Genomic DNA, 20,362 nt, shown 5'->3' with positions numbered 1-20,362 from the left:
GACAATAAACTATCACATAATTAATTAATAAAATTAATTTTCCTACATACTTGAAGATTTCTTACATTTATAAGAACATAATGATAATATTCATTAACGAAAAAGATATTTAAGATTGCTCAATTATCACCATACATAATAATTAGCTTAGACAACATAAACATATCATAGCATGAAATATTATTATATCCAACCTCAAACATTATATAAGAAACATTAGACTAAGAAATCATCATATGTCATATATTCTACTCATAATAATGTTAACAAATGAAGATCAATAATTTTCCATAAGATAATGAAAGTGAAATTAATCCAAATGGAATTGGCTAAAACAAATACATTAACAGCTAGATGACCTTTCATGAGGATATCGAATAGGTTTTTAAATTCTAGATTCCTCAATATTTGTTCATCCACACCTCATAGGCATAAAAGTAATTACTCTATACAAACAAGATATTTATCTAGAGAGACAAAAAGAAAGGTATGATGGGTTATTGGAATGAATGGCATGAATTTCTTTTTACACATTGAAATAAAATCAAATTATAAATATTTGTGCTAAATGGATGATTTATATATTTTGATTAAGTGGATCAAGATCATGGTTATGAGGATGATCTTGCACTCATTTACACAACATAGGATAAACACTTTCAATTTGCATCTAATATGATTGGATCAATTATTAGAATTGAATAAATAAGATAGTTGGATTAGGATTATATGCACATTAACATAGGGTTGAGTGGTAAGCATATGGCTAAGTACAAGGTTAGTGCACATGTTCAATTATGAAAAATATATATTATATTTAGATATATAAATATATTAAGATATTAACAATAAAAAAAGAGAATATCTTAGGTGAGTTTTCCCCTTACAATATTATGAAAATATCTGATTATTCACTTTTAAAGTCTATAGCATACAAATAATTATCTTTAATAATTTATTTTAGTGATCTACTATTAGAATCTATTATGAACCATAAACATTTATCGCATTTTTTTTCCATCAAATATTAAAAAATGAAATTAAGTGTAGAAAAGTATTATTTTTAACAAATCATATTTTTATAAATTATTTTTGTATTATTATTATAAATAAAATATAGGACATTTCAACCTTGATAGATACATAAAGAAATATTCCAAAGAAAAGTATAAGTAATATTTGATTTCAAAGAATAGTCTAATTTTGAAAAGGTAAAGGTAAACTGAATATAAAGACTTCCAATCATAATTTTATTCTTTACTTGTTTCATACTATTAAACATTTCAATCAACAATGCTCAATAAAGAGAACAATTTATTCAATGTAGTCAATAATTAGAATGCAAAACAATATATATCAATAATAGTATTTTTCAAAGATAAGAATAAATGTTCTTACCTTCATTAAATAAACTATAATATTCTGTCCTTAGCTCTTTATGGTAAAGTTATTCAAATTATTGAACATTTCAACCTCCACGAAAGACAAAAGATAAATCTTAAAAAGAAAACGTAACCCTAAAAAATATACTGATGTCCCGGGGTGGGTGAAAAATAGATCATACGGTAAACAGCGTTAATGAAAGGTGGGGAAAACGCAGTCTAAATTTGAAAAGAGCACATTTTACGATCAAGTATACTTTACCATATCAGCACTTCATTGTAGCTGTAAACTGTACTTAAGCTAGCCTTCAATTCGAAACGGTATTGATGCTTTTGACAGGCCCGAGTGTATGTATGGTTTGGAATATTTAAATGTCTGTTTTCTACATGGCTTGAGTAATTGCTTTGGAATGCTGTCTGATATCAGGAATATTGTCTCTTTTTTTGACATGACATGAGGTGTTTTTAGTCATGAAAGCAATTCCAAGATGCCCAAGTTCAGTTTGTAGCAAAATAAAAGCAGAGCAATGGTTTTGTGGTTTTCACATTCGAAGAGCTAAGAAGCTATTTCTTAGCTTAACGATGCATGAGATTTTTGATAGGAGTGAATGAAGTAGAAGATCAAAATCTTCATCTTCCTGTAATGGCAGAAGACAAACACGATGCTGGACATCGGGGTTTTGACGTATTGGCCTCTGATCTTGTACAACCAATCCAAAAAAACCACGGGAACAAAGAATTTCTCATTCATTTCCTCCTCCAACGTCTGGATAAAGTTTTTGATAAAGTGAGTGTTTACTCGATCCTCTGGTTTTTTATTGTTTTAAGTTTGATCACATGAATTTTTCAAACAGCCTTTTCTGTTGATAGTAAAGTACAGAAGCCTTACATTCTATAATTGTTGTGTGTTCAATTTGTTGCCGCCTCGACTGTCTCCCCAACAAAGTATATGCCCGTTTCCAAGAAAGGTACATTTTCTCTTCTTAATTTCCCAGATGAATCTTCCATGTTCAAATTCTTATGTTTCTCAGAATATAAATTACAATCAGTAAATATTTTGCGTAGATACCCAATTCTTCAATCTTGGACGACTGGAATAAGTGCGATGAAAATGTAGCAGTGAAGGGCATTTTAATCATTGCGACCATTGTAGAGAACTTTGAGATGTTCGCATATTTCAGAAAGGAGCGATGGGAACTAGTTAGCGAAATGTATAAGTTGGCTAAACCTTTTAGTCAGCTCAAGGATTTTCCAATCCTTAATCATCTGCACAAGTTTAAAAATGTGGAAGCAAATCCTGTATTGTCTACCATTGTTGAAGCCTCGTTTACATGTTTTTTCCACAGACCAGAGAAGAAGTGTGACAAGTAAGTTCTATCAATCCCAACGTGTATTGTGTCATATTAACTATCTAGTAGCTCGCAGGAAATTACCATATCAGACATTAAGTGTAGCAAAGGCAGTTTCTTTGGTTTTTGAGGTAATGTTAGGAATGTTTGGAAGATTGCATTCTGCTCCTTGTGCTAAATAGGTATAGCTCATAGATTATATCTCTCAAGGCAGATGTAGTTCCATTGAGTTGTAGCTAATTCCTTTAGTAGTTCCTCTTCTTGTATTAGGCAAGATATGATATTTAATATTAATATTAATAGTTGAAGCTAATTCCTTTATTAGAACCTCTCCCTTGTATTAAGCATGCATAATCTTTAATATTAATATTTCTAACTAATTCATTTAATAGTTCCTCTCCCTTGTATTAGGCGTTTACAATATATAATATATTGTACACTTCATCATCCAAAATTTCTATCAACTTATATAAATAGACTTAAAAATTAGATACATACTATACCATCTAAAACCATTTTTCTTCTAATTGAACGAAACGTAAATACAAAAGAATATATAACCCTTAAAAGAGTTGTGAGAAGGGGACTGTACATTGCACATGATTTTACCTTTGTTCATACAGTAATGCAAATAATTGCTTCATTCACTTCGGCATTAAAATTGGGATTAGTTTTAATGACACTAAAACAAATTCCCTTATTGCATGCTAAGCCACATTTACTTGTGATTAGGATTGTGTGTGATGAAGATTAATGTACTTAAAATAAATTTCTTTATCGCTTTAAACTTTTGGTAGGAAGTTTAATCTTGTATTAGAATGATACAAATTGATACTTTAAACGGAGTTATTAACAATAACATTTAATTCATTGTTTTCATTAATTGACTAAAGAGCATTAATGGAATTGGACACGATGTTTCAAATGACTCATCATGTCAATTGAAATTTTGAGAAAAAGAAATAAAAATAAAAATAAAATATAAATTGTCTTTCAATATATGCATACCACCAAGAACAAAGACGCTACTTCCTGTAGCTTAATAACAGTTCCGATTTGATCCAATCCATGGTGATGTTGTTGGATGCTTTGATTCCTTTCCTTTATATCTCTCAATGTGAGGCAGAGGTCACACCTCTTCATCATACATGCCCTTGGACAAGAGACACACCATTTCACCATTAGTACCTTTTGAAAGAGTGTAACTCTTCATTATTGCTGCTCTTTGAAAGGGACACAACCTTCCACAATCACATCTGGACTTCTTATTTAAATAAGATCTATACTTCTCATTTCCAAATTCTCCCCCCCTCAAATGAGGTTCTTTTCTCTTTTATATCTCATGTTTGAGGGAGTCATAACTTAATATTTCATGCCTTTTGACCATTCATTAACTTTAATCCAATTTTAATTATATTTAATTATTATTTTATATTAATACTTTTGCATATTAATTTTATTATTGTTCTTTATTATTAAATTATATTTCAAATTGGAGATATTACAGTTCGGCCTTCCCAAATTTGCTTGTCCTCAAGCAATGTCGAATTTAATTTTCAAAAATCGATTCACCTGCCAATATTAATCAAACACGAAACATGCACATGAAAGACACAAAGCATACACATGGATATATGTAAACACAGAGCATACATGTGGATACATGTATTGTTAGATTTCTTCTTATTGACTAGAATGATTCATTGATTCATCTTCAACCTACAGGATGGCAGGATCAAACCTCTGAAACCATTTGTAATGTCCCCTACTTGATCCATTGCAATATACTAAAATTGATTGATATTCTTCAATTAGTTATTAACATGTTCTTATTTATTTTTCTCATTAGATGATTAATTTCATTATTCATAGTTCTTAATATAGATATAATACCCTGCTACTACTTCAGTTTTAAGGGAGAAGGGTGTATGTATGTTACCAAAGCGCTTAGACACCAAATACAATAGGTTCCCTCAATGTTTATAGATCCAAGCCCTTACCTATCTTGGGCCTATACCCTAAAGGCTTATAGGTCGCCAATCCCAACCTTATTTTGGGACTAAACCTTTTGCTTAGATTTAGAATGCCCCTCTTTGGAACATCTCATTACCATCTTGAATACTGATAGAAATAACATGATTCAGACTATAAGTATAATAACCTCTCATGTACTATGAATATATATGACATTACATATGATTGTCATACATATTGTAGTCTATATTAATATTACTATTAAGTTCTGCATAACAACACTCTCAAGCTTCATGTATTAAGCATAGATATTCAACACATCTGCATGCATACCACCAAGAACAAAGACGTTAATCCCTGTAACTCAATAACAATTCTAATCTGATCCAATCCATGGTGATGTTGTTGGATTCTTTGATTCTTTTCCTTTATATATCTCAATGTGAGGGAGTGGTCGCACCTCTTCATCATGCATGCCCTTGGGCAAGAGACACACCCTTTCACCATTAGCACCTTTTGAAATATTGCAACTCTTCATTATTTCTGCCCTTTGTAAGGGACACAACCTTCCACAATCACATCCGGACTTCTTATTTAAATAAGATCTACACTTCTCATTTCCAAATCCTGCCCCCATCAAATGAGGTTCTCTTCTCTATTTTATATCTCACGTTTGAGGGAGTCACAACTTATAATTTCATGTCTTTTGAACATTCGTTAACCTTAATCAAATTTTAATTATATTTTATTATTCTTCTATATTTTAATTGGATTTTTATATTAATTCTTTTGTATTTTAATTTTATTATTGTTCTTTATCATTAAATTATACTTCAAAGTGGGGACATTAGAGTCCACCCTTCCCAAATTTGCTTGTCCTCAAGCAATGTTGATTTTGATTTTCTCAAACTAAGTCATCTACCAATATTAATCAAACACGAAACATACACATGAAAGACACGAAGCATACACATGGATATATGCAAACACAGAGCATACACGTGAACACACATATTGTTACATTTCTTCTTATTGACTAGAATGATTCATTGATTCACGTTTATCCTACAAGATGGCAGGATCAAAGCTCTGATACCATCTGTAATGTCCTCTTGATCTATTTCAATATACTAAAATTGATTGACATTCTTCAATTAGTTATGAACAAGTTCTTATTTATTTTCCTCGTTAGATGATTAATTTCATTATTCCTAGTTTTTAATATAGATATTAGACCCTGCTACTACTTCTGTTTTAAGGGAGAAGGGTCTATGTATGTTACCAAAGTTCTTCGAGACCAAATACAATAGGTTTCGTCAAAGTTTACAGATCCAAGTCCATACCTATCTTGGGCATATACCCTCAAGGGTTATGGGTCATTGATCCCCACCCTATTTTGGGACTTAACCTATTGCTTGGGTTTAGACTGCCCCTCTTTGGAACATCTCATTCCCATCTTCTTAAATATTGATAGTAAAAACATGATACAGACTATAAGTATACTAACTTCTCATGTATTATGAATATATATGAAATTACGTATGACTATCATACATATTGCAGTCTATATTAATATTACTACTAAATTCTGCATAACAACATTATCAAGCTTCATTTGTCAAGCATAGATATTCAGCACATCCCCATGCATACCACCAAGAACAAATACGCTATTGCATGTATCTTAATAAGAGTTTTGATTTGATCCAATCAATGGTGATGTTGTTGGATTCTTTGATTTCCTTTATTTTATGCCTCAATGTGAGGGAGAGGTCACACCTCTTTATCATGCATGCCCTTGGGCAAGATACGCACCCTTTCACCATTAGCAGCTTTTGAAAGAGTGCAACCCTTCATTATTTTTTCCCTTTGAAAGCGACACAGCCTTCCATAATCACATATGGACTTTTTATTTAAATAAGATCTACACTTCTCATTTCCAAATTCTCCCCCCATCAAATGGGGTTCTTTTATCTCTTTTATATTTCATGTTTGAGGTAGTCACAACTTACCATTTCATGCCTTCTAATCATTCATTAACTTTAGTCAAAATTTAATTTTATTTATTTATTTTTTATATTTTAATTTAATTTTTATATTAATTATTTTTTATTTCAATTTTATTATTGTCCTTTTTTATTAAATTATATTTCAAAGTGGGGACATTACAATTCGCCCTTCCCAAATTTGCTTGTCCTCAAGCAATGTCGATTTTAATATTCTCAAACCGAGTCATCTACCAATATTAATCAAACATGAAGCATACACATGGATATATGAAAACACAGAGCATACATGTGAATACAGGTGTTGTTAGATTTCTTCTTATTTTAAATTACAAGATGGGAGGATCAAAGATGTGATACAATGTGTAATGTCCCCTACTTGATCTATTTCAATATACTAAAATTGATTGATATTTTTCAATTAGTTGTTAACAAGTTCTTATATATTTTCCTCATTAAATAATTAATTTCATTATTCGTAGTTCTTAATATAGATATCAGACCCTGCTACTACTTCAGTTTTAAGGGAGAAGGGTCTATGTATGTTACCAAAGCGCTTAGAGACCAACTTCAATAGGTTCCCTCAAAGTTTAAAGATCCAAACCCTTACTTATCTTGGGCCTATACCCTCAAGGCTTATGGGTCGTTGATCCCCACCCTATTTTGGGACTTAACCTATTGCTTGGATTTAGACTACACCTCTTTGGAATATCTCATTCCCATCTTAAATACTGATAGTAATAACATGATTCAACCTATAAGTATACTAACTTCTCATGTATTATGAATACATATGAAATTATGTATGGCTGTCATAAATATTGCAATCTATATTAATATTACTACTAAATTCTTCATAACAACGTTATCAAGCTTCATGTATTAAGCATACATATTCAGCACATCCCCATGCATACCACCAAGAACAAAGACGCTACTGCCTGAACTTAATAATAGTTCTGATCTGATCGAATCCATGGTGATGTTGTTCGATGCTTTTATTCCTTTCCTTTATATCTCTCAATGTGAGAGAGAGGTCGCAGCGCTTCATGATGCACGCCCTTGGGCAAGAGACGCACCCTTTCACCATTAACACCTTTTGAAAGACTGCAACTCTTCATTATTTATGCCCTTTGAAAGGGACACAACCTTCCACAATCACATCTAGACTTCTTATTTAAATAAGATCTACACTTCTCATTTCCAAATTGTACCCCGTCAAATGAGGTTCTTTTACCTCTTTTATATCTCACATTTGAGGGAGTCACAACTTATGATTTCATTCCTTTTGACCATTACTTAACTTTAATCAAATTTTAATTATAATATTTAATTATTCTTTTATATTTTAATTTAATTTTTATATTATTTCTTTGGTATTTTAATTTTATTATTGTTCTTTATTATTAAAATATATTTAAAAGGGGGGGCATTACAGTTCGTCCTTCCCAAATTTGCTTGTCCTCAAGCAATGTCGATTTTAATTTTCTCAAACTGAATCAACTACCAATATTAATCAAACACAAAGCATACACATGGATATTTGCAAACACAGTGCATACCCGTGAATACGCGTATTGTTAGATTTCTTCTTGTTGACTAGAATGATTCATTGATTCATCTTTAACCTATAGGATGGTAAGATCAAAGCTTTGATACCATTTGTAATTTCCCTTCCTTGATTTATTTCAATATACTAAAATTGATTGATATTCTTCAATTAGTTTTGGATTAAGGCAAAAACAGGTTTTGAAGGGGCCTTGAAGCCCTTTACAAAAAGGAATCTAAGAGATTTAGAATCAAAGCTTTATAAAAAGTATCCAAAACAAGACAGGTTGCGAAGTATAGAACATTACAAACAACAGCCAAAAATACAACAAAAGCCTAGACAGGCAGCAAAAAAACAATAGAGAGACTGAACCCATAGACTAACAGAACCAACAACCCAACTAAATAAGGCACTTGAGGGTTTCAGCCACCTCTGCCTCTAGGATACTCATCTTGTCAGCTGCAACCTTCATTTCCTTGTAGTCCACATTCTGAGTGGCCGCTTTCTTCTTCATATTGCCTCGATTCCTCTTATTGGGTCCTTCCTCAACCTAGATCACATCATTATCATCTCCAATGGTAACAATAGTTTTGCCTTGCTGCATACTATCAAAGTTGTTCACCATTGCATTCATGGCATCTGTACTTTTCTTAACAATCTTATGGCTACAAGACATAATAGTCTTAAGGGTAGCCTGGATTTTCTTATAGCTAGCTTCCACATTGGAGATTCTATCTTCAAACCTGTTTTTCATTTGGTTAAAAATACCTTCTCTAGCCCTTTTAATGCACTCCATCACCGATTTCTTCTCCTCTTCCATCCACTGCCCAGTCTCTTTCTGATTGCCTTGGATATTACCCACATGAATGGCCTCCATCTTGCTTCCCAATGCCCTCTAATTAAGTCTGACCTCTTTCAACTCATGAAACAACCACTTGAACATACTGAAGGTATCAATGGCATGTTCCCTGGCCAAACCCAAGATATTGTCATAGTCCTCCTTATCACTTAGCTCAGCACATTTGGGATGAAGATCCTCATGAGCCACAACACCAATATTAGCAGTAGTAGTGTCGGGAGGCGACAAAGGAGGAAATTCAAGGTTTTGGTTGCCCGACACCTTGCTAACCTCCCTCTCACTCACAAAAACCTTAGGGCTAGCTTTAGGACCACTGGAAATAGGGGTATCCTTGCCAACCGAAGTAGAAGAAGAAGAAATCACAACTTTCTTTTGCCCTTTTCTACCTTTTCCCATAGGAGACTTGGCCATTGGGGTCTTTTCAGACATATTTTTTAAGAAGGGGAGGAGACTCAACATCAGATTCCAAGTCAGAATCTTCACCACTCGACTCCTCGGCACTAGTTACATCCTTAGAAGAGGTTTGAATATAAACATTCAAAGCAGGAAGGGCACGAAAGTGGAAGTCAATGAGGACTAAAAGCCCCTCTTATGGTGTGAATATAAAAATTCGGAGGATAGGGAATTTGGTAGGGTTCTTCGTATGGTCTTTGAAATTGGCCCTTAAAGAAGACATAAGATGGAACAAAAATGACATTTTGACTCCATGGCGAAAATGATTCATAATCACAAAATGATGTCCATAAACTCTAGAGAAACGACCATCTAGGGTTAAATACTCCATAATTACCTTTAGAAATTTCACCCAGAAGCTCTTGATCACAAAGATATCATAGTAGCTAGCGGTCTTCTTCACAAGTTTAGCTCTCTCATCTTCAGTCCTAGGGAAGTTTTGGACAACCTACTCAGTATAAGTCCTATCTCTATAATACTTTATACCATCAATCGATAGGCTAGTGACTTGGACAACGAGGCTCTCATCAACCAACACCTTCCGCCCATGGAGAGTAATAGTCCCATCTTTCTAGTGCTTGGCAAAATAGTTGGTAACATCCTTGTTTCAACCCTATAACCTCTCAATGTAAGGGGTAAAACCCCCTTTTTCCAGGAGCCCCCATAGCTTCTGTTCTTTCTTCAACTGCACACAATTTGGTGGCTCAGTTCTCTTCCAAGCACCTCCCATTCTCATCTTCTCTCTCTGATTAGCAACACTCACGACTTGCAATCTAAAGGACATAGCTCACAACATACTAGTATACACCCACAAAGAATGTGAAATAACTCCACACTTATTATTCTGTCCTCTTTGGCCACATGCCAAAATCGGAAAGGAGTCGATCTTTCTAGATGCACTTCTATTGATGATGGCACAAATTATCATTCATATCATTGCCTCAACTTCTATCATGAAGGATAAGCATGAAAAGTTTAGCCTCCAGCTTGTCCCCATTGGTCCAACTCAACTGACTCTTACTAGTAACCCCTTTATTTGCAACGTAGTCAGCCACGATATTAGACTCCTTATAGATATGGGACATAAAATATTTATCAAAAGATTTAATAATATCCCTATCTTTTTTAATCCAAATTTCAACATTCCAAGAGGGTTTAGAAATTACACCCCTTAGATAGTTTATAATATTTTTTGAGTCTCCCTCCAACCAAACACATTTGAAATTGTGTTGTCTAGCAAGAATGAGGCTTTGGTAGGCTCCAATGGCTTTAGCAAGATGGTTAGTCTGAGTTCCCAATGGGAGCGCCATCACTGAAAGAAAGTTGCCGTTGTGATCACACAACACTCCCCCGCATCTTGTCAGCCCAAGGTTACCTTTGGTCACCCCATCAAAATTAATTTTGGCCCAACCTTGAGGAGGTTTTCTCCAACCAAGATTAGCTCTAATATTAGAATTGGGCCTAACAAACTGATATATATCATAATTAATTTCCCAAGCATTGGCAACCCTAGTCTCATAGTCTTTAAAACCGTTGTTTTGAGTCTTACACTTTAAATTGACAGTAGAGAGATTATCAATTATAGCCCGATTAATTTTCCTGAAAAACAATCTCAGGCTGAAGATAGGTCTCCCTAAAGATTTGATTATTTTGCTCCTTCCATTAACCCCACACCACATGAGGAAACACAAAGGACCATAAAGTTTAATAAATAATTCCTAGTAGGCACCCTCCATTGATCAACAAACTCCTTAACCGACCCAGGAAATTTCTAGCAAAGATCCCATCTCTGAAGAACTTGACTCCAAACTTCCATCGCATAAGAACAATGTAGAAAAAGATGATCAATAGATTCAACTTCCTTTAAGCATAAATAACATCTATTAGGAATGAAAATCTCTGCTCACAAAGATTATTTGTGGTAAGGATTTAATTCAAAAAGAGAAGCCAGAAAAACATGTTGATCTTAGATATTGAATGTTTAATCCAGACTTTGGACCACCATGGAACAAGAGGATCATCACAACAAGCCACAAAAGCAATAAAGAATTTACCAGTAGAGGAGAACCTCCATATCAATTCATCTTCAGCACTATTCTCTAATCCAAATGAGTTTAGAGAAACTTGTAGTTGGGCAAGAGACGAGTGAATAACAGAGAGATTCACCCATTTCTCTTCAACCCAATAGTCCACCACCATCGACCCAAAAGAAGCAATACAAAAATCTCTAAAAGCCCCCAATAAAGGATTAGAGGTTAGCGGATTCTTACCGATCCACTACTCATCCCAAAAACGGATACTCCTTCCATTCCCAACCTTCTGGTAAGATCCACGATTAGCAACATCCATGGCCTTAATATTGTTATTCCATAGATATGATCTAGCAGAGATTTGAAAGGAGTTAAGAAAATCCTGAAAAGTATGAACATTGTAGAGATATTTGTTATGCCAGAGAGCATTCCATTCTCTCATGCAATCATAAGTTCTCCAAACTTGTTTAGCCAAGAAAGCTAAATTAAAAGACTTGATACTCTTAATTCCTAGACCCCCATATTTTTTGGGTTTACAAACATTCTCCCATGCTACCAGAGGGATTATTTTCCTTTCCTCCACCCTCGACCAAACAAATATTTTTTGAATTTTTCGATAACCTCCACAAACTTTGAGGGAATCTTGAAAAAGTTGAGGGAATACACCAAAAGGTTTTGTAGTGTGGCCTTTAGCAGCTGAATTTTCCTAGCCTGACTAAGGATACCCTTCCATCTCGCCAGCTTCCTATTGAAGTGATCAATCAAAGAAAGCCAAAAAGAATCAGAAGGCTTAGATCCCAAAGGAAGACTTAAATAGGTTGAGGGGAGCGAGCCAATCATGTAGCCAAGGTTATCAACAATATTCTTTTGTCTAGCCTCAAGAGTATTGAAGAAGAAAATGGAACTCTTCACTCTATTAACCACCTGTCCCAAAGCCTTTTCATAAAGGCTTAAGGTAGACTTTATAACTCTAGCTTCCCCATAATAAGAGCTCCCCATCAGGATAGTGTCATCAACAAACTGTTGATGAGAACAAGTTAAACAGGCAGAAGATAGTTTCAAGCCTTTTAGAGTCTCTTCCAGCACCTGTTTATGAATGAATCTACCCAAGCTTCCAGCCATAATGGTGAACAATATAGAGGAGATAGGATCTCCCTGCCTTAACCCACGAGAGGCTCTGAAGAACTGAGATGGCGAACCATTGACAATAATAGCAGATGAGGTCATGGTGATGAGGTGCCAAATAAGGCTAATGACCCTCCCAAAAAATCCAAAGGCATCAAGAATTTTCCTCAAAAAGGACCAATCCACCCTATCATAAGCCTTTGCAATGTCCAGCTTCAGCAAAAACCCCTGTGTGTTCGAAGCAACCAAGGAATGAATGTTCTCATGCACAGTAATAATGGAGTCCAAAATTTGTCTCCCCGGAACAAAACCATTCTGCTAAGGAGAAATCAAAAGGGGCAAAATCCACAACAACATAGAAGTCAGAACTTTGGAGATGATTTATAAAATGAGTTGCACAAGCTAATAGGTCGAAAGGCATCCAAAGAATTATCTCTTTGCATCTTCAAAATAAGGACAACAAAAGTTGCATTAAGTTCCTTAAGAAAAGATCTAGCTCCAAAAAATTCTTTAACAATATGAGTAACATCTTTCTCAACAACACCCCAAAAGGTTTGAAAGAATAACATAGGGAAGCCATCGGGGCCAAGAGCCTTGTTACCATCAAAGGAAAAGACAACATTCTTATTTCCTCTTTAGAAGGGATAGCAATCAAACTACAGTTTTGATCTTCAGACAACACCTTAGGAATAGAATCAGCCAGAAGAATTTGGGCCTCTGAATCCAGCATAGGGTCAACCTTCAGAATCTCTTCAAAAAACTTAACACCAACTTCACTAATTTCCTCTTCCCTCTCAAGTTTACTCCCGTTTTTTATGATGTAATAAATTCTATTAGCCACTATATGTTTGAGAGTGGTGACATGAAAAAAACTATTGTTTCTATCTTCATTGTTAACCCATAAAGACCTAGATCTCTGTCTCTAAAAAATCTCCTCCTTAGCAATAAGGTTGTGATATATAGACAAAATGTCACTCTCTTTAGAAAAATTGTCAGCAGCATAACCTTCTCCTTAGATCTTATCTTGAATAATATTCAATTGCAACTAAAGAGAAGCTTTCAACAAGAAAATATCACCAAGGGTCTCCTTGTTCCATTTTCTAACCTTATCCTTCACAATCCTAAGCTTTATAGCAATGTGAAACAGAGCAGTACCATCAACTTGAAAATTCCACCACTCCTTAACACAATTAAGAAAACTTGAATGAGACAACCACATATTTTCAAATTTAAAGGGGAACTTTCTTCTCCTACCACCTTTGGATTCAGCCACAAAGTTGATAGGATAATGGTCAAAACCAACTTTGATCATACCATTTAAAGAACAATAATATAGATGTAACCATTCCATAGAGATGAGGGCCCGATCCAATCTAACTTGTATCAACTCATCCTCAACCTTGCGGTTAGTCCAAGTGTAGGAAGCTCCAGATAAGTCCAGATCTATAAGACACTGATCATTGATGAAGTCTGCCAAGTCTTGTTTACTATCTAGCTATATCTGAGACCCTCCAAACTTCTCAGCCTCTTGGAGGGGAGTGTTGAAATCTCCAATAACAAGCCAAGGGATGTTAGGATGGTTACTCTAAAAGGAAAAAAGTTTAGCCCAAAATTTCCTTCGAGAGACCTTGTTGTTAGGTGCATAGATATTAGATAAGATCCATGAGTAACCATCTGTAGAGTGCTTAAACAAAGTAGCAACATGGTTGCCATCATGACAGAGAGACACACCTTGAATAAAATGTGAATTCCATAAAGTAACAACACCTCCAAAAGCTCCATCAGAATTACTACCTAGGGAATCACAAAACTTAAAAAACTTAAGTTTCTCAACTCTCTCCTTTGGCATTTTAGTTTCTTGAATAAGCAGAATATCCAGTTTATGGTCCCTAGCAAAATTATGAACAATGTCCTATTTATGACCACTATTAAGACCTTTAATATTCTAGGAGAGTATCTTAATTTTTGACAAGGAGAATTAAAAAGACTTTCATGGATCATCCTCTGTGACCCATCCGCAATATTTTACAAGAAATCATGTTCTCTTTTCCATATATTAAATTTCCTGCCCGCACTCCGAGGAGGCCCACAATCCGCTTTTAATCTGTTGCGAGTAGAAACACCAGCACCATACTTTTGTTGCGTTTTCTTCTTCTTCTTATCCACTTTCGTATAGGTCATGTCATCATCAAACTCAATCTCATCCAAGCTTATTTTCTCTTTGTCTTGTTTACTATTCTCTTCCCTTGGAGATTCCAGTCTATCCATAATTACAACGTTCTGATCCAGATCAGAGAGGATACCATTAGAGTTTTGGGTTGAAGATTCCTTGGGATTGGATATCTTCAATAAGCTTGAAACCATATCTCCAAAAGAAGAGCCTAACACCGATGAAGATTGATGGTCCTTAAAGGTGCAGATAGGGCTATCATGTCCCTCCTTAGCCTCATACCTTCTATTACTTGGCGAAACACTTCTAGATCCAGCATAATTCAGAAGCTCACCTTCCTCCAAGTCATCCCCCTTAAACTTTTCTTCATTATCAACCATATTAGTACTTTGGTCTCCTAAACTATTTCCTCCTTCCTTCTGCACAAGGGCATCACCTTGAATATCAACCTCCTAGCCCATCTCCTTATCTTCATCATTCTGCATCTACTATAAATTTTCTATACCATCAACTTTTTTCTCCTAACCTTTCTACTTAGCCTCATCGTTCTTCATAGGTTGATGATTTTCCATCCCATCTTTGTCGTTCTCTAGAATCTCATTAGGTACTTTAGGAAACTTATTCTCTTCTTGTTTTCTTTGACCTCCAACCACCCTAGGTTTAGGTTTCCACATCCTAGAGCCTTTATTTCTCTCTTCATCTTTCTTAATATTCCGAGGACATTTCTTCACCCAATGTCCCGCCTTCTTGCACAAAAAACAGACAAAGGGCAGATATTTATATTCAATGGCCTGAAAAAGCGAACCTAGCTTTGAAACAAGTTCAACCGAGGAAGGAAGATCCTTAGATTGGCCGACCCCCACACATAATCTATCATAAACCATTTCTTCTTTGCAGTAATCATAGGGTCAATCGAGAGAAGCTCACCTAAAACTCTAGCTATACCCTTAAAGATATCCTCATGCCAATACTCCAAAGGAAGCCCTGGGAGTCTCACCCATACAAGAACCATTTCAAAAAAGGCATCGGACATATCCATATTGGGAACCCATTTTTTCAGGGTATGTGAAGACCTCCCACAACCCATGGTCCCCCACAAAGAATAACTAGGACATCTTCAACACAAGAGAACACAAAGGAGAAAAAACCCCTCGGAAGAGCAGAGATGTCAACCTGTCCTTTCAGCTTCCATCTTTTACTCGCAAAAACCCTAACCAGGTCGATGTTAGGTCTCGCACCAGAAAACTTATAAACAAGGGATAGTTTCAATAAAGCAATGTTGTAGTCAATCACCTGGTCCGAGATCGCAAGAGCTATCTTTCTTTTGTTCTTATCAGAGATAACAAAAACTGGGGGGAAGCAAGACTTGCTAGTCGGTTTGACTTTGAATAACCACCGATTAATCGAGACTCCAAACAAGATGGCAGGCTCCATAGCACCCGTGATCTTATGGATTGATCGAGGATCTTGTGACTCCCTATTTTTGCAGGGACAATTTTCAAAGCCTACCTTATGGGTCCCATCGCTAGGTTCCACTTGAAACCTTGTATTCGGGTCCCCACCATCTTTCGAGTCAGCCACTCCCTGCTTTTCTGCACTGTCAGTTGTTTTGGGGGCTCCAGCATTCGACTGACCCTGAAAAACTCTAGTTATAGATCCCCTTGTGATGAGTTCTTATTTATTTTCCTCATTAGATGATTAATTTCATTATTCATAGTTCTTAATATAGATATCTGACCCTGCTACTACTTCATTTTTAAGGGAGAAGGGTTTGTGTATGTTACCAAAGCGATTAGAGACCAAATACAATAGGTTCCCTCAAATTTTAAAGATCCAAGCCATTACCTATCTTAGGCCTATACCCTCAAGGCTTATGGGTCCCTGATCCCCACCCTATTTTGGGACTTAACCTATTGCTTGGATTTAGACCACCCCTCTTTGGAACATCTCATTCTTATCTTCTTAAATACCTATAGTAATAACATGATTCAGACTATACGTATTATGAATAAATATAAATGAAATTACGTATGATTGCCATACATATTGAAGTCTATATTACTATTACTACTAAATTTTGCATAACAACGTTATCAAGATTCATGTATTAAGCATAGATATCCAACACATCCCCATGCATACCACTAAGAACAAAGACACTATTAGATGTATCTTAATAATAGTTCTGATCTGATCCAATCAATGGTGATGTTGTTGGATTCTTTAATTCCTTTCCTTTATATCTCTCAACGTGAGGGAGAGGTCGCACCTCTTCATCATGCATTCCCTTGAGCAAGAGACACACCCTTTCACCATTAGCAACTTTTGAAAGAGTGCAACTCTTCATTATTTATGCCCTTTGAAAGGGACACAACCTTCCACAATCACATCTAGAATTCTCATTTAAATAAGATCTACACTTCTCATTTCCAAATTCTCCCCCCCTCAAATGAGGTTCTTTTATCTCTTTTATATCTCACATTTGAGGGAGTCACAACTTATCATTTCATGCCTTCTAATCATTCATTAACTTTAATCAAATTTTAATTATATTTATTTATTCTTTTATATTTTAATTTAATTGTTATATTAATTCTTTTGTATTTCAATTTTATTATTGTTCTTTATTATTAAATTATATTTTAAAGTGGGCACATTATAGTCCGCCTTTCCAAAATTTGCTTGTCCTCAAGCAATGTCGAATTTAATTTTACCAAATTGAGTCATCTACCAATATTAATCAAACATGAAGCATACACATGAAAGACATGAAGCATACACATATATATATGCAAACACAGAGCATACACGTGAATTCACGTATTGCTAGATTTCTTCTTATTGACTAGAATGATTCATTGATTCATCTTTAACCTACAGGATGGCAAGATCAAATCTCTCATACCATTTGTAATCTCACCTACTTTATAGATCCAAGCCCTTACCTATCTTGGGCCTATACCCTCAAGGCTTATGGTTCGTTGGTCCCCACCCTATTTTGGGACTTAACCTATTACTTGGATTTAGACTACCCCTGTTTGGAACATCTCATTCTCATCTTCTTAAATACTGATAGTAATAACATGATTCAGACAATAAGTATACTAACTTCTCATTATGAATATATATGAAATTACGTATGACAATCATACATATTGCAGTCTATAGTAATATTACTACTAAATTTTGCATAACAATAATATCAAGCTTCATGTATTAACCATAGATATTCAGCACATCCCCATGCATACCACCAAGAACAAAGATGCTACTGCCTATAACTTAATAACAGTTCTGATTTGATCCAATCCATGGTGATGTTGTTGGATACTTTTATTCATTTCCTTTATATCTCTCAATGTGAGGGAGAGGTCACACCTCTTCATCATGCATGCCCTTGGGCAATAGACACACCCTTTCACCATTAGCACCTTTTGAAAGAGTGCAACTCTTCATTATTTTCGGCCTTTGAAAGGTACACAACCTTCCACAAAAACAGCTGGACTTCTTATTTAAATAAGACCTACACTTTTTATTTCCACATTCTCCCCCTCTCAAATGAGGTTCTTTTCTCTCTTTTATATCTCACGTTTGAGGGAGTCACAACTTATCATTTCATGCCTCTTGACCATTCATTAACTTTAAGAAATTTTTAATTATATTTAATTATTCTTTTAAATTTTAATTGAATTTTTATATTAATTCTTTTGTATTTTAGTTTTATTACTGTTCTTTATTATTAAATTATATTTCAAAGTGGGGACATTACATTTTATCATAAAATATATAAATTTTATAGAAATTAAATGCTAAATTTTTTTGTTTTGTTTTTGAGAAATGTCTTTCGCATCCAAATTGAATGTCAAAATTTGAGGATTGGTATATTCAAACTTATTTAAATGCTAAACGAGATATTCAAGTTTTGAAAACTAGAATTTAATCATATTATAGCAAACTCACATCCTAGAAATTGCATTTAAGGCATAATACATGCACATTGTGCTTTTAAAATATGAGTGCATTGTGAAGAATTATAAAATTTGACAACTTTTTGGCCTATTGAATTTATGTACTTTCCCCTCTAAGTCGCAAGCAATAGTAGTAGATAAAAATGATCTAATGGAGGTTTAGCTATAATAGAAAGAATTGGCTCAAAATCCCCTCCCTCATTCTAGTGGTATTTTGTATCCACCTATCTAGAATTACAGCACTCCAACTTACCATCTACTTTTGGAACACTCCTGGAGATAGAGGAAGGGGGAGGGAAGAGGAGGCGAATCATTCTTAAACTGAAAAATATTATGCTTCTGATAAGTCATTCATTATGCATTAATGATTAGATGGAAAGAATAGAGAGAACAAAATAAGCACAATAATAACACTAGATTTACATGGAAAACTCCACAAGAAAGAAACCACGATGAGAAGAGCTACTTGGACCTACTATCCAAATCTAGCCTCACAATATAGCAATATTAGAATAGATTTGTATGGGATGAGCCCATAAGGAAGCATACACTTCATAAAGTTTTATGACTTTGCCAAAGGAAGCTCACTACTCCCTGAATCTTACAACCTTTTATAAAAGTAATGACATTTGTCAACAATACACTCTATTGAATAAGGCATTGAAGCACATATCCTTCTCTATATTTATACCCATTTTAATTTATTTTATATACCTTTCATATCCTCCGCATGTCTTCAAAACATTACTTGGGTTAGCTACAAGGTAGAAATTTGTAGCAACACAGTAGTCAACCTCAAGGCACATAACCCAATCAAAATAGGTCACATCAGTTCATGCAAAAGGATTAATTGGTCCCAAAACAATCTTACATGATTGGAATATGTTACTCTACTTGGCGCATGGTCCAAACATCTCGAGCAAACCCTTCTAGCATTTCAAGTTGGCATTTCAAGCACTTAACACTTCAATCTAGCTAACCTACATGTAATTGATATCGAAGACACTTAAACATCAGCATGCAAATCATGATATGAGATTTTACATGTTAAACATCTTTACACACTTATTTTATGACTTATGCCCATTCCACACTACCACAAACATCTAACTACTTGCACAAGTCAAAAACAAAGTATAGAAGTTCACTATATTGTCTTGACACCTTGGAAACTAAACTTGTAGTATACCAAATCATCTAAAACATGAATACACTCATTTCTTAGACATTAGTTAATATGTCCTAAAACCAGGTCTTGATTAAATATACCAGTATGATGAAATGTTGAGCATCCCAACATGCCCTGTGAAGAACTTTACTCTAACTTAGCATTGTCCAATACTCATATATTTATAACTGTTTCTATGGAGGAAGTCTTAACCTAAAAATTTAGATATGTCACGTTTCTAGCACTACAATGTTAGCATCAAAATAGTAAGATCATATCTTGATGTGTGGAAGAATGTGGACTCAAACATTGTCTATGTTTTAGAATAT

The 20,362-nt window shown here is 34.7% G+C and overlaps 1 protein-coding gene across 1 annotated transcript in view; it reads left to right on the top strand.

Annotated features, from left to right (window-relative positions):
• The first annotated feature begins 2,042 nt into the window (after positions 1-2,042).
• Positions 2,043-20,362, top strand: part of LOC131056351 (uncharacterized) — a 45,483-nt gene continuing 27,163 nt past the window's right edge. Inside the window, exons 1-3 of the mRNA XM_059209078.1 lie at positions 2,043-2,169; positions 2,291-2,350; positions 2,448-2,749. Of these exons, the coding sequence (XP_059065061.1) occupies positions 2,547-2,749 (203 nt within the window). The 5' untranslated portion in view covers positions 2,043-2,169; positions 2,291-2,350; positions 2,448-2,546. The remainder of the gene's footprint in view (positions 2,170-2,290; positions 2,351-2,447; positions 2,750-20,362) is intronic.

Source organism: Cryptomeria japonica, chromosome 7 (assembly GCF_030272615.1).
Source record: "Cryptomeria japonica chromosome 7, Sugi_1.0, whole genome shotgun sequence".
NCBI classification, from domain to species: domain Eukaryota; kingdom Viridiplantae; phylum Streptophyta; class Pinopsida; order Cupressales; family Cupressaceae; genus Cryptomeria; species Cryptomeria japonica.
The sequence above is the reverse complement of the archived record's forward strand: the minus strand, read 5'-3'. Positions and strand labels throughout refer to the sequence as shown.